General features: G+C 40.7%; 1 protein-coding gene across 1 annotated transcript; it reads left to right on the top strand.

Annotated features, from left to right (window-relative positions):
• The first annotated feature begins 227 nt into the window (after nucleotides 1-227).
• On the top strand, nucleotides 228-14,461 carry LOC145438825 (uncharacterized). Its single transcript, XM_080316189.1, has 20 exons — nucleotides 228-801; nucleotides 3,839-3,942; nucleotides 3,998-4,210; nucleotides 4,559-4,640; nucleotides 4,708-4,883; nucleotides 5,448-5,618; nucleotides 5,903-6,019; nucleotides 6,098-6,209; nucleotides 6,292-6,352; nucleotides 6,417-6,530; nucleotides 6,743-6,897; nucleotides 8,602-8,768; nucleotides 8,846-8,883; nucleotides 9,935-10,113; nucleotides 10,779-10,921; nucleotides 11,564-11,705; nucleotides 12,322-12,467; nucleotides 12,530-12,664; nucleotides 12,807-12,992; nucleotides 13,495-14,461. The coding sequence occupies exons 1-20, from the start codon at nucleotides 510-512 to the stop codon at nucleotides 13,600-13,602; spliced, it is 2,841 nt and encodes a 946-aa protein (XP_080172315.1). The 5' UTR covers nucleotides 228-509; the 3' UTR covers nucleotides 13,603-14,461.
• Nucleotides 14,462-15,084: the final 623 nt, after the last annotated feature.

The following is a 15,084-nucleotide window of genomic DNA, read 5'->3' as shown; positions in this document are numbered from 1 at the left end:
TAACGGTGACTACTTCGATCACATCTGTGAAGCAGGCAAAATAGATATATTTCGACTTTACACCAGTATTCATTCAGTAGTATCTGCTTTTATTGTGACTTGAATGTGGACAAACTGCTAGTCACAGGTTAGTCTTTAAAGTCAGATAGCCTACCCACCTCTGAGCCTAGGTGGTATAAAGAGGGGGCACGCACTGACGCACGCTGAATGAGAAGAAAAATAAGACAATAGAAAAGAATACGAAACAATATGAGGTGGCATGTGCCGGAACACGGAAGGCTTGCATTTCGACTTGAATGTAGACATTGACATGTTCGACGACTGTCATACTGCAAGGCGGCACACATGATACAGGAAGCGGCGTTTTGGCGATAGCCCAGGGTGTGCGTTTACTAGGATGATGGGATTGGCTGATAGACAGTAGTGATATGCGTTACCGATCCACGGTAATTTAAAGTTGCTTTCGGAACCTCGATACAAAGTCGTACAAGAGCTGCGGGGGGTGTCGTATGACATACGCCACACGTTTAATCAACAAGCCATTGTGTAACTTTCGCCCTAGTTCGCCAAAGTTTATATCTGTAAAGCGTCGTGTTCAGCTTTGTCTGACGAAGATCGATAGAGCATTTGATGAAGCCCTTGATATAAGTTTAGCCAAGATGAAGCCTTTGCATGTGCTAACGTGGATGATTGTCACATTCTACTGGTACAAAATCGGCAAGGCCGTCGACTTGACGATTGTGTCGGGAACAACTGGTTCTTCTGTTGTGAAAGCTTGCGTTTCGAGAATAAGAGATTCCGGTAGGTAACTATTGCTTGATAGGATCGCGGAATTGCATGCGCATAATCTAAGCTGATTTTGAGTGCGGTTGATCGTCATCATCATGTTAATGAATCTTAGGCCGACATCGTACAGTAGGCTATAGGCTATGGGCACTTGGGCAGGGCATGCAATGCACTTTTCCCTTTTTAGAGATGAGATGGCACGGATTCAAAAATATGTATTTGATTATTTTGGCCGTATCTGGAGTTAGCAATAATTTGCATTTGGACAAGAATTTTCGATTTTGACGCGGCTATAGAATACATTTAAGCCATTACCACATTTTTACTTGGAGAAGGATTTGGAATTGAAAATATGAAATAAAGTTCATGTCCGCCTCACAATTTATAGCGAGAAGGGTCAGGTGCTTGGTTTGTCTTTTGCGGGGAGGGCATGATTTGCGATTGGTGTTCCAAATGATTTTCATTCTCATTTCCTCTTCATGTTCATGCTCCTCTATGTTCATGGCAGAGAATAGGGGCAGACAAAAATTCAGATCAGATCAAATAGAATTGACCACTTAAATATACTAGAGTTGACTGATTATAACCATTCGGACTTTATGTCGCAGCTGTTTTGGTCATAATTGTCGTGCATACAGTGATATTGTAAAGTCTTTTTCAGTTTGATTTTACAAATCGTTACTTAGTTGCGGGAGGATTGAACTCATTCCTATTCTCTTTCAGGCTGTAATAAGACAATCGTCGTTTATATTGTGTTTAAATGTAATGGTGATGTGGTGGCATATATAGGCATATCATATTACTCGGCGAATCAATCTCGAGCGTTGTCACTCGTCATCACGTCTAGTCGCACGGAAATTCCTTCGAATATTATTTGTTATTGGTTTCAAGAATGCGATCTGTATGTAATATGGAATAAATATTGTTAGATATAGCCCTTCGCAGATCTTTATACATCAAATTTGGTCGTCATAGGCCATTTTACTATTGGCGACTTTAAGAAGTTAGCCGTATCGATTGGTATCCTCATTAAAATACAGTAGGCCTATTATCCAAAATAGGCTAGCCGGCGCTCTCAACAAATTAAAGATACGCTGGTAGATGACGTTCTCTGATACCATGATAGATCTGCGACGACCCATTAATATTTAACGTCATTCTAGGTTGAGTAATCTGACTATTTAATGTGAAAGTGTTATATTACATGATGAAGTAGGCTAGGCTACACACATCGGTTCATTCATCGACTTGATCATTCGTTTTCCAATTGAGATATGAGATGTGTAAATCCATTCTTTGATTATAATTATCAAGTCCTCGCGTTTTATAGTGTCATAAATATTCTTACAAACGAAAAATTTTGTAGTCTATAATTGTGAATCACAGCGCTTTTCAACCTTCGGGATGCTACGCACTGGTGCTGACCAAACAAATTTCAGTGCGGATGACAAACGTGATGCAGATGAGTGCGGATGAAAATAGTGCATATTTGTTACTTTTTCTGATTTGGAATAATTCAATTAAACCTGATTTAGCTACTCCTTAACTTTTGTCTTTGCGATGCATTTGTATAAACTTGTTTGACTTGGGTTGCACCACTAATTGTAGCTTTTGCAATAACTTTGTCTCGCACCAGCCGTGGTGAATTGATATTTACACACTATCTCTGAATATGTGTGTAATATTTGTTGAATTTCTTGCACCAAAAAATCTTCTCGCTTCCTGCGACTTCTTGTGAATAGTTTGCACATATCCGAGGTCAATTTGTGTGGGTAGAGCCAATAAGCGAGACACGTAAAATGGTAAAATATGACTTGATTACGAAAATATGCCGACACTTGATGTGAGACACCTGATGGACTAGACCTGGAGCCTACTTGTTAATTCACATCTGAAAAAAATTCTGTTAATTCCTTTCATGCTAACAATTATCGGTTGTTCAGTGAGGATGAATATTTTTGCAAATATAATTGCGGACGGTGATCAAAAAGGTTGTAAACACTGATCGTGATGATTTGACCCTGACCATATCCCGCATTCTTACATTACAGCAGACCTGGGCACAGTGCGCCCCGGAGGCCAAATATGCGACCCACGAAGCTATTCAGTGCGGCCCGCAAAAGTTGGTTGAAATTCAAAACATAAAACCTATTGTTTAATGTTACTGCGTGGACTAAAACCTGTAAGCTGTATAAACTTATCCGGATATCCGTTTACATTCAAGCCTGTTCAATAATATGCCGCGATTACGCAGCCCATACGTAGCTCGCATGCGATTGCGTAATCTAGATTCAAAATAATTTAATTGTAGCAAAGTGTGCCGCAATAATTGAAGTCACGAGAAGTCACCATAACTTCTTTGTTGCCGAAATAGCCAAGTCGCTCATTCATAAAACAAGTCAATCAATGTGTCATCACATCATCATCATCCATAAAGGATGAACGGGCATGTAAAAAAAAACGACGAAAGCTGAAATTCAAAGAAGGTTTGGGGCACTAAATATTTGTTTACTGCTGTCAGGAGTAAACCCGTCTTTTAAGTAGGCCTACTCAGGGCCGAACATGTCGCCGTGTTTAGCCTAAGGAGTATAATTTAAGTTGGTCTTGTGACAAAAACACGAAGGCATACACTCGGTTAAGGGAGAGTGAATTTAAGCAAGCTTCGCTCAACAACAAGGCTATTTCGCCAAACTGCACACTGCTCGGGAGGCAGCGACCAAGGCAATAAGATTTGTAGTTTCCCAAAACATTTTAATGTCTTGATAGAAAAACGCGGATAGGGGTTTAAAGGGAGTTCAAAATGTAGCATATTTAACATTGTTACGAAATATGACGGTAATTAATTAATTAATTAACCGTCACTTTCTCATTCCCTAATACCAACACATCCACTGAGCAGCATTTATCACCAGTGTAATTCACTGCTTTGAGTATGGAATTAAAATTAATACGCTGGATAATACATCTAGAGTTTTTGACTCGGCCCGCCAACGTATTTCCTGTTACTCATTTGGCCGCGGAGAAAAATAAATTGCCCACCCCTGCATCACAGGGATATTTCCGGAAGACTTTGACTTCTTACGTAACTTAGCGTACGTCGATAGCAACGACGGTGCCGATCTCGTCGGTTCACAGCCGCTGGGAGGGATATGGAAGGTATACTCTTCTCATTCCTAGCACTTCATTTTTCATGTCAAGTTCTTACTTCCAGCTTTCGACAACAACTTTCACGCAAATGGCGAACTCATCTTTCGATGTTTCAACCTATTATGCGGCCATAAACTCCTTTTTTGGTATTTCCTGGGACAACGTAGTTTATGAAAATTTATCCATTCCTTTGTATTCTGCCTTGGCTAGACGGATGCATGTCGCATACCTGCAAACTTCTGTCACAAATCAAGCCCTTGACACCGAGTCAAATCAGGTTTGTAAAAATATATGTATCTTATAGGCTTATATACCGGTCTAGTGATCGATATTTGCACATTACGCAATTTCTGCAATGTGTTGTAGCCTACAGGTACGAGGCTTACAAACTGGTCAAGTGATACGTGTTTAAAGTTTATGTTTATATAGCCACTATAGTAAGGTATTAGCCAGCCTAGCGACAAAATCCAGTTACTCTGCCAAGCATTTTTCGTCCTAAACAGCGAACTGCAGCATTTTACGTTTACTCCCTTGCCTGGGATATGCCCATTGCCCAAATCTTGTTTCAAATCCCTTTTCTTATTACCTTAAGAATCGATTTAAAAAGTTGTAATTTCACATCCAGGCTATTTTCTGGGCGGTTTATATTACGGAGTCTGGGGAAACCAGCTCATCGTTCACATCTCAGATAAGCTCAATCAGCACAGGTAGGCGTGATAGGAAGCCGAATCCAGCAGCGATATCGATACAACCGTTCTTTTCTAATCTTTATAGGCTGCGATACTCCAGACCGCGACGTGGTGTTCATGATTGACAGCTCCAACGGCGCTGGCGACGATGCAGTTGACAATTCCGCGAATTTCGTCTCAGGTGTAATCGGCAGGCTTAAAGTCAATACAAATCAAGGAAGGACCGTTGTAGCTTTGGGGCAATTTTCAAATGCAGTCGAGGTAAATGTTACTTAACTTGACTATATGCAATACTTACGACAGCCCGATAGTACTGTACCAAATATGAAGGTCTTCGTCTGAACCTATAAAGAGAGAAAATATGACACAACGACGTTACTTTGTGTTTGAAGACTATATACTAACTAACCAAATAATAATATTCCACCATGGTGTCTATGATAGAATATTTCCAACTCACAGGTCGTGATCTATAATAGGCCTACATAACGATATGTATTGTGCTGAATGCTGATATAGGCTAATTAATACTCATATAACACCCTGGTCTGGTGCAAAAGACCATTAGAGCACCAATAATAATAATCTTATGCAACCAAAACAGCAACATAGCGCGGCAAGATAATGCGCGCGACCTCCTGTAGATCCTAACTGCTCGGGCATCCTGAATGGAACGCCAGCAGATGTCGAGTCTTGAATATCTGGAGTATCTCGGCTATAGGTTATGGCCCTATTTCCTTTTCATTAACTGATTTTATCACGACTGACCACTTGGAGAGGGCATACCATGAGGGCAATTCGTTGAATTCTCTCTCTTGTGAACAGAATTTATCGTACTTGAACTCGTCGAAGACCGAATCTGAATTTACAACAATTTTGTCGAACCACCTGCCTCCATCAGGGGAGCTCTTTACTGGTTTCTCACTCAACTTTGCTATGGCGAACTACTTTATGACTGCCAACGGCGCGAGGTCGTCGCAAACTGGAACACCAAGGGTATGATACGCATTGTATCATAATATACTATAGTTTTCAGTGCGGTTTGCGGTTACGACCCTCCAGCACCGCTGCCCACTACTAAAATAATAGTACTGCTATACAGGATCCAATCGGCATTATGTTTTCCGCTCTTTGTCTCATAACGACTGATATTCTAGCAAGTATGGGATCCCCAGATTTACACAAAGCTCGGTAAATAGCATCGATTTGTATACGCAAATCACACTTCAACATCTCAACGCTATTAATCGTCAGCTTCCAATTTCCGTTTCATTTTCAAGATCATGTGCGTGCTGCTGTCTGGGGCAACCCTGGATCAACTCACAAATATCGAGACAGTTGCGAACACCAATTCAGTTAACGTCGTCGCCGTGGCCATGACCAGTAATGTACCAGAGGTATTTGCACTATTCATGGTATTTTTTACATCATTTCACCATTTACTTTGATATTTTTTGTGTGTTTTCGTTGGGCAGTCCGAACTATCGTTGATTGCCACCGGAGACGACACCGCGACGGCCGTGAATCCTTCAAGTTTTCCGCCCGGAGGTGATGTGCAGTTCCGCGTCAAAAATCAGATATGCTCCAGTGAGTATGCGGCATCTTCCACAGTTTACCGTCGTTTCTTTGGAAGGTAATATTCCAGATAACACTTGTACACTTTTTGCAGCTTCCTCCGTTTTAATCGCTGGTGTCTCTATATCCGGTTCACTACAGCAAAATGAGGAAAGGTACGAATTTGTTTTAATTGTACATAGCCTATAAAGCCGGCACCAAAATTCCCGTAAATTTTAGATCATTCGCAATCCAAGCAGGTGTTCAAAGCGTCTTTTCAGTAACAAGCGGCGATCTGGTTATCTACACATCCTCGACGATTCGCAATCCGTCCAGTGCATATTACAACCAAAGGTAAGGCAATGGAACTCGGAAGAATAAATTGCTTCAGAATATACATTGATTATATGCCATGCTTTCCATCGAATCGTTCCATGCAATTGAACAAGTAAGGAGCTTACAAATCGTATAGTTAATATTATGGTGACTTGTGCAGTTAGCGGCTGTTGTCAGTATTGGAACGAGATGCGTGACATCTGTAGTTTGAACCTATCCCATGCCTTCAGTTATAGGATATCTTCGTCAAACCAAGCGGTCAGCCTATCACGTTCATCGACTGCGAGCATATCGCCGAAAAATTCCAATTCCTATGTGCTATACGTGACTATACAAGACGTATCGGGATCTACGACATCTTTTACGATCGACGTAAACGATCCAGGTACAATCTCCGACGATGACAACGAGCCATAAGCCATGGCTGCAGTTTCGGCGGCGTCATTTCGTTAGTTCATTGCTAAAAATTCTCTTCAAGAAAGTTATCAGCTCCTTCAATTAAACGGGAGTTCACCCAGTATAGGCCAAGGCCTACGTTACATATATGGTTACTATCGACATGGATGATACACTAAAGACAGCCAAACAGACCGTATAGACTGCTGGCTAAAATACTTAAGAAAGCAATGACAAATCTGACAAATAACGACTGTATGGCAACCTTTTCGAGCTTGGCTCTCGATTGAGTTATATAGGCAAATACGAATCGACTCCCAGGCAAAGTGTCTTCTTACTCATCAGTAGGGTTGGGCACAATGATTCGAGTAATCGAATCTTAATCGAGTCAAGAAGTAGAAGACAATATTTTTCCAGTACTGAAATTGTACGCTTTTCACCACTGGAAGTTAACTTATCAACGAGAATCATAGTTTCGATACTAATTTTCACTGTTGGAGCCTTGAAACCTTGATTGGCGGTGTAGTAGCATAGCCTACGAAACATATGGTACAAAGCTACGAAGGTTAGGCTACTGGACGTAGCACATTTCCGAAGTCATGATTATCCCAGAACATTGTCACCAAGTGGAATGAAATCGGTATGGTCGAACATATACCCATTACCCAAGTATCTTTTATGAGATGGATGACTTGCATTATATTCTTTTTGGTGGGATAAACGATACATATTTGAACTTTGGCGTATTACATTATGTTATGACGTCATAACGAGTACTACTCGATTACCCGACTCGAAGCATATTACGTGATTCAGAATCGAATCACTCAGGTACTCGATTTTGCCCAGCCCTACTCATCAGGTGATTCCTTACCGTGTTTTACTACATTCACATCACATTGTTTTCTTAATTAACTTAATTCTCACAATCGCCGCAGACTTGACAGTGAGCACTGAGCAGGGATATCTAGATTGCTCTAGATATCCATTAGGGTTCTTCAAAAATGACTTTTTTTCTTAAATCGTACTGGCTAGGCTACTTGATAAAATTGTTAGGTTACCTAATTTAAGCCTACACACAAAATTTGGTTGAATTCCAGCCAGTAACCGCTTTGCTACAGGAGAAGAAAGTTTCTATTTATAATATAAAAATTAATAATAAAAAATTTGAAAATTTTCTGTTTGCCCCATGAAAGTGTTAGGCTGTCTATAGAAACGATGCTCACCAAATTTGGTTCAATTCCAACCAGTGGAAGCGGAGTAATTGCCGTCGAAAAATTTGGATTTGAATAAAATAGTATTTACGGTGACCGATTCTTTGTTTATTTATTATAGTTGTGCTCACCGTAAATACTATTTTATTCAAATCAAAATTTTTCGACGGGAATAACTCCGCTTCCACTGGTTGGAATTGAACCAAATTTGGTGAGGATCGTTTCTATAGACAGCCTAACACTTTCATGGGGTGAACAGAAAATTTTCAAATTTTTTATTAATAATTTTTATGTTATAAATCGAAACTTTCTTCTCCTGTAGCAAAGCGGTTACTGGCTGGAATTGAACCAAATTTTGTGTGTAGGCTTAAATTAGGTAACCTAACAATTTTATCAAGTAGCCAGTACGATTTGAGAAAAAAAGTCATTTTTGAAGAGCCCTAATATCCATGGACTTTGAGGAATTTCTATATTTGTAGATGCCAGCTCTGCGACAGTCGTCCAATCAGGTAGCGGTGCGGATGGAGGCTTGTCCAGTGGTGAAGTAGCCGCCATCGCATTTTCATGCTTAGTGCTGGTATGCGCTACGATTGTTGCGGTAGTGTATTATCGATTCGGAAGAACTGCACCATCCGGTAGTAGAAGGGTAAGAAATCTTCAGTGTCTGTGCAGTACAGTCACGAGCGTAGCTCTCAACTGACCAAGTTCAACTATATTTCACAGCTACGAAAGGATTCACTTGGAAAATCGTCATACAGAACGTAAGTTATTGTTCTGTATACTAGTCAGTGCTCCAGATTACCGGACCGCGATGTGACATATCGCCCACGGTCCACGCCAACCGACAAATTCCAATTCATAATTACCGCTTGTCCTTTGATATTATCTTCTGTAGCTTTGCATTTAGTGTGCATGTCTCTTATTCACACCTTCTATCAGGCCAAAGCGGTGTCTAATTAAAATACTACTCTAAGTCGTTTCCAATCCCTTTTCCAGTCTTTTCATTGTTAAAACAATCTTGTGGTGTTTCGTGTTTTCAATTGATGAGATCATTCATAAACTAATACTGATACTGAGGTACCCTACAATAAGTAGCAACTACGCGAGAAAATGCCTTCAAACCAAGAGCTGGCGCTGCTACGCCTCATTTGACGGGGGCATATCGTGTACCATTACGCTATACCGAAACATTTTTGGGAATTTACTCTACACAAGACATATAGGTCTTTCAGGTCCCGTAAATTTGTAATTTGCAATTATAATATTATAATATTTACATTTAACAACACACTAGGGATGATAGATAGTGTGGTCAGATAGCGTCTTGGTACGTTGTACGTTGCACAGCTGCGACACCAATGGGTTGCGGGTTTGAGTCCGACGGAGGTCGACTTCAGTATTCCTACCGCAGTGTTGGAGGTTTATATAGGCTTCTTCTCGTCATCTCATCCGTGCAAGCAGTGTCTTATAAAAGCCTCAAACGTAGGCAGCTACGGAATAAAAATTAAGAAAATTAGCCTGGTGTAAATGACCAATGACCATATAGTAGTCGACAAACACCGTGAATACCACAAACAACATAAACACTAAACAGTTAAACACTTAAACAGGAATAGCGCACCGCGACGCAGATATCCCACGATTCATTGCATTTGTCCTTTTTCTTTTTTCCTCCCGCGCTTTCTCTCTCTCTCATTCGCGCGGTCTTCATCGATTCATTTCAGCCGGTAAACATCCAAGACATTGAATACTGTAAAATTCGGGGATATATCCTGCTCCTATTCTGCTCGTAAAAACATGATTACATCGCAGAAAGGAAGACAGAGTGCTCGAAATCAACGTCCGAGAACGTATGCAGATGGCCATGATGAAGCGTTCATACACTCAACTCAACGAGGCGGTCGAGGATTTTATTGCGATGAGACTGGAAGATTACGACGGGGACTTCGTGAAAGCTCAGCGGATGCTGGCTGTCCACCAGTGCAAACAAGGTACAACGTATGGCAGGCTTTATTGATGTTTTGAGTCATGAGCTCAGAGGCAAGGAAGTCACAATTTTGAAACTGGATATATACTGAGGTGGTCAGTACCAGAGTACTACACTTTTCCGAGTACTCAAGTACTTTGTAAAGTAGAAAGCAGTTGAGGTATGTTTGCATCGCCTTTATGAGTGAAATTATCCTACCAGCAGAGGAAAATAGCCCCTGTATCAGGTATGACTGCACCTGTTTGTTGCAATTTTAAATGTAGTCACCTCCACTGCTAAAATCATGCGACCCGTCGACGGAGTCTATACGTCCTTGTGAGCTTGAGTACATTTCAAGCCATCATTTTCAATCTCAACTTGAACTAGTTGTAACACGTTTTGGAAATCGTTACTTGTAATTAATTGAGTAAGACCGACGGCGTTTCTTCTTACTCTGCTTGATGAACAACACTGACTATATTTTACCATACTTATGGCATATATTGTTGTCATATTCCCTGATAAATGCATTGACATCATTTATGGTTACTCAAGCAATTCGCAATGATTTTATATTTTGATCTAGCTCTACTTCTTTCATGATTGTGTGTTATCTTGAATATAACAGTGTTAGATGACTACCTCAGTGGCTACACTTTTGTGTATAACGTTCTACCTGTAACGCTGTAGGTTTAAGCCAAGCGGTCACGACGAAGAATGTGAAAGTGCTCGAAAAAGCCATCACCAAGGCGAAAAGGATAGCGCACGAAGTGGACCTCAAACTGGAAATCATTCAGGCCGAAATTCTGTTGTCTAACTTGAAGAAAGTAGAGGTAACTTTCACATCATAAAAGCAGGATGACTTCATTACAGGATTAAATATTGATGATTGTGGTAATGTTATATTAGAAGAGCTACTTGGAGGTACAGAACTTCAATTAGTAATTGAATAATATATTATATCAGATCGACGCATTATCCGTGATCATCATGTCACCTGGTACAGCGATCCAGAGAATATGAAGATTTACATACATCCTATAGTTCAAAGCATGTTGGAATCGCCGGTTGAATTTGGTCATTCCTATAATTGAAGTTTATTATGACGATGTGAATATCCTGTGGCTTCTGTGATCGTAATTGTTGTTAATGTTTGTGGTATTCATGGTGTTTTTCGACTACAATGGTCATTTACACCAGGCCGATCTATTTTAGTATGATTTCGTATCTGCCGACTTGTAGCACGACCCACATCTAGGATTTTATAAGATTTTAAGTCTTCTGAGGTGCGAACTTGCGTACCATTGGAACAAACTCCATAAATCAATGACTTAACCCTTATTAGCACAGGGATTTTAGGTAACTTAATCGGCACACACGTTGACATATTGTCAACCTGGCATTTGCTAGTGTTTCTCAATGCACAGACGCTAGTCTCATAGTGAATTTGTTATTTTAAACCGCATTACGTGTAGAATCTTCTCCGACGACTGAAGCGTGCCATCGATTCCGAAGACGAGGCAACGGCAGAAGCGGCCATAGTCGAGTTGAGGGTGTTACGCGGATGTGACAGAGATGGAGCCAAGAGAATGCTCCTGGCGTTTCAGTTACGCGAAGGTGCGGATTGCTATGAAATACCGAGGCTAATACAGTCAAGTTTCAGCGCTATTATAGTGATGATTTGATATATTCGACTTGCTGCTTCCTTAATTATTTTATAACAAAGGAAATTTTTATTCGTAGTCATTGGTCGGATTTGCCTTTTGGCCTCCAATTCTAGATTTGAAACATTGTGAATATGATAGGTTATAATGAAATCATGATGTTGCGACATTGCTGAGAATGATATAGTCCCTCAAGGCATGTTGACTACGCGGATTTACTCTAAAAAATATTTGTTATCCGAATCACAACCTACATACACTGATATAGTGGGAAACTATACAAGCCAGGGGTTAGGGCCGTAGACAGAAAAGTAGGCAAGGCGCGAAGAAAATATTGATACATTTACGATCCTATATCGATATTATGACGTCACAAATTTAGCGGCGTACCGTCGTCCAAAATAAAGGCTAGCGAGCCTTGAGTTTTGGCATTATTTCCTCTAAATATTCGCGATGCTAAATATTCACCCCGCACCCCATGCCATGCGTGGATGATGTATCATAGCTATGGTTTGTTTATCTGTAACTGCAACGACTTTATGTGTAAATCTTCACCACTGTTCTTACAGATATTGACGAGGCCATGAATCGCAGAGATATCAATGAATTGCGCGACTGCCTATCCAGAATACGAGATAAACGCTTGGAAACCGAATTAGCTTACGAATTGCAGTTGGCCAACAAAATGGAGAAGGACTTGGGAGTCGTGGAGCGGGTGCGCTATACATTTTCCCGCCACTTTGCGAGTACTCTCTAACAACGTAAATTCTTTTGAAGGCACGCGCTCAAGTTATGGGTCTGAAGCAAAGCATGGTGACTAAGATTACTAGCCACGACACTCCGCCTGCTGGCTTGCACGAGGTCATGATGTCTGTTTACTTGTTATTGGGCTATCATCCGATGCAACTGCAGGTATATGTCGCTAGAGTATTGCAATTCTAGTCTGCATGTACCGTCAATGGCATAGTCAACCGATCCAGTTGTTATTCCCCCTACCGTATGCCAAGATTTAGCGCCAAGACTTATCCTAATATACTTCGATTGTTATGTCAAGAGCTGGACGGCCATACAATCTCTGATGGGAAAGACAGGCCGCGAAGGCTTGCGGCGCATGATCGGCGAGCTGGAGATACGAAACGTGGACGTGATGCACGCGCGAATGGCCAAGTCTTTGATTGAAAATTTTGATTTGGAGACGGTGCAGGAATTGAGCGAGGCGCTCGCGTTATTTTACCTTTTCGTAAGTATATGAAAATAGTTAGAATGTCCAGAGGTGGTCAGTACCGAAGTACTTCTACTTTTTTGTAGTACTCAAGTAGATTTACCCATTGTACTACTTACTCAAGTGTTTTAGACTTCTTCCACTTCTCAATTCAATTCAATTTATTGCAAAAAATTTATTGCGGCCACTCGACCAAATTTAGTTTTTTCAAATACATACTCGAATAGATTTCAGGCCTTCATTTTCTACTTCTACGTCTGCTTGAAGTAGTTTTGCCAGCTATTGGAAATTGCTACTTCTACTACATTGATTGTAAATTGTAACTACTATGCTCTACTTGTAATTGAGTTTAAATATATTGCATTACTTCTACGATTCAATCTCGTTCTTTAAAATGAGTTGATTCCACAAATAGCATCGGGGAGAAATCGCTTCAAATTTTACCAAAAATTAATTTCAAAAATTCTAAAATCCGATTAAGGTCAACTTCGACGCATTATGGATCGACTATATGTTTCAGGCAAAATCGGTTATTACGGAAGTTCAGAAATTCCTGCCGGACAGCGAATCGCCTTCGTTTTTCGACGAGTCCTTCAACACCGGCTACGGTTCGACGCGAAAACTTTAGCGCTCGTTACGCATGTCAGACGTGGCGTGGTTTTTTCGAAGTCGCAATGCAGCGCTATGACGATACGCCGCAATCGATTCGCCGCTCGAGTGCCGTTATATTGGAGGATTTTATACTTTTGTTATATTTCAATACGGTTACGTTGGTTATATGTTTCAATGTATGACTGATGAATTAAATTATGTTCCATTGCCTATAAACACTTTTATTTAACATCAATGCGGTTATGTTTCAAACATTGCCTAAAGTTCCGCAATGGTTGTTGTTGTCGTTTGGTATTCATGGTCTTTCGAATGATCATTTACACCAGGCCGATATTTCTTATTATGATTCGTGATTTGCCAGCTTGTAGCAGGCCTACTTTCGCTTTCTGTATGAGACTGCATGCGCAGATCGCAAGGGTATTCACAACACTAAATCACAGGCAAGTGTAGTAGTGGAAACCGTATTTTACGCTCGATGCGCCATGGTTACGTGAATACGCTACACATACTGTGCCTGTGTGAATATAAGTATACTCCTTTGTAATCTTAGCCCTTGTTTTGAATATGTGTTCTCTCTAAACTGCGAGGGAGAGATAGGTATTTGCGAACCATCCATTTAAGCTCGCGCATGTCAACAAATATATAGGCTTCCGTTCATTTTGTTTTCGATTAGCTGTACAGCGAACTAGTTACGTGAATCTGCTAATCACTTAATTGATTGTCCTCACTGAACGTGCTCACTGCTCACTGTTCACTTCGTGTTATCAGTGATCCGTTTTATCCCTTGTCGACTTTGACGATCCGAGTTGTATGAAAAGCTGTCTTTTCCGCGTTTTTAGTTGTTTTAAACGTAAAAAGTTATTCGATGATTTTAACGAGTCCGCGTACATTCGAGAACGCGCCGTTGAAGAACACACTGCAGCAGTACAGACAGGAAATTGTTGCATAACAGGCTGTCTGTGTATGGTCAGACCACTGACACTGGTTGAAAAACAATACACACCAGGGTTGCGTTGTAATGACTCCAGTCAGAATCGAGTCACACTTTTCCGTTGACTCGAGTCGTTTTCTTAAAAAATGGAAAATTGCAGGATCCGACTTAAGCCGATTTGCGTATTGACTCGACTTGTACTCGAGTCATCTCGCATGACCCGACCAAGTCGTGTGACTAGTGATATTACATTCTCTATTTGCTGACGATTGTCCCTGAAGATTGCCAGCCCGAAAAGCTTCGGGTTTTAATATATTTATGATACGAATATATTATTATTAAAATGTACATATTACTTTGAGTCAATTCTCGTGTTTCAGGAATGATACTTGTAGGACAGGTGCATAAATAGTAGACTTTCACAAACGTGCATTAAACCCCGTCTTGATCTCAATAAAGAACAGTGAATTCTATGACTTGGACTTGGAATAGAGTCTCAACACTATGACTCGGACTTGATCCCTGACTTGGACTCGAACTTGACTCGGCGGTGAAGTGAAAATGACT

The sequence above is a fragment of the Botryllus schlosseri genome, chromosome 5, assembly GCF_051294905.1.
Source record: "Botryllus schlosseri isolate E-star chromosome 5, Bs_hap1, whole genome shotgun sequence".
Lineage (NCBI taxonomy): Eukaryota > Metazoa > Chordata > Ascidiacea > Stolidobranchia > Styelidae > Botryllus > Botryllus schlosseri.
The sequence above is the reverse complement of the archived record's forward strand: the minus strand, read 5'-3'. Positions and strand labels throughout refer to the sequence as shown.

Excerpts from the sequence above, each read along its gene's own strand:
- LOC145438825 (XM_080316189.1), top strand. The coding sequence starts at position 510 with ATGACATACGCCACACGTTTAATCAACAAGCCATTGTGTAACTTTCGC. Across the intron at positions 3,943-3,997 it reads CGCTGGGAGGGATATGGAAG|CTTTCGACAACAACTTTCAC; the intron begins GTATACTCTTCT and ends TCTTACTTCCAG. Across the intron at positions 10,922-11,563 it reads CTAACTTGAAGAAAGTAGAG|AATCTTCTCCGACGACTGAA; the intron begins GTAACTTTCACA and ends CATTACGTGTAG.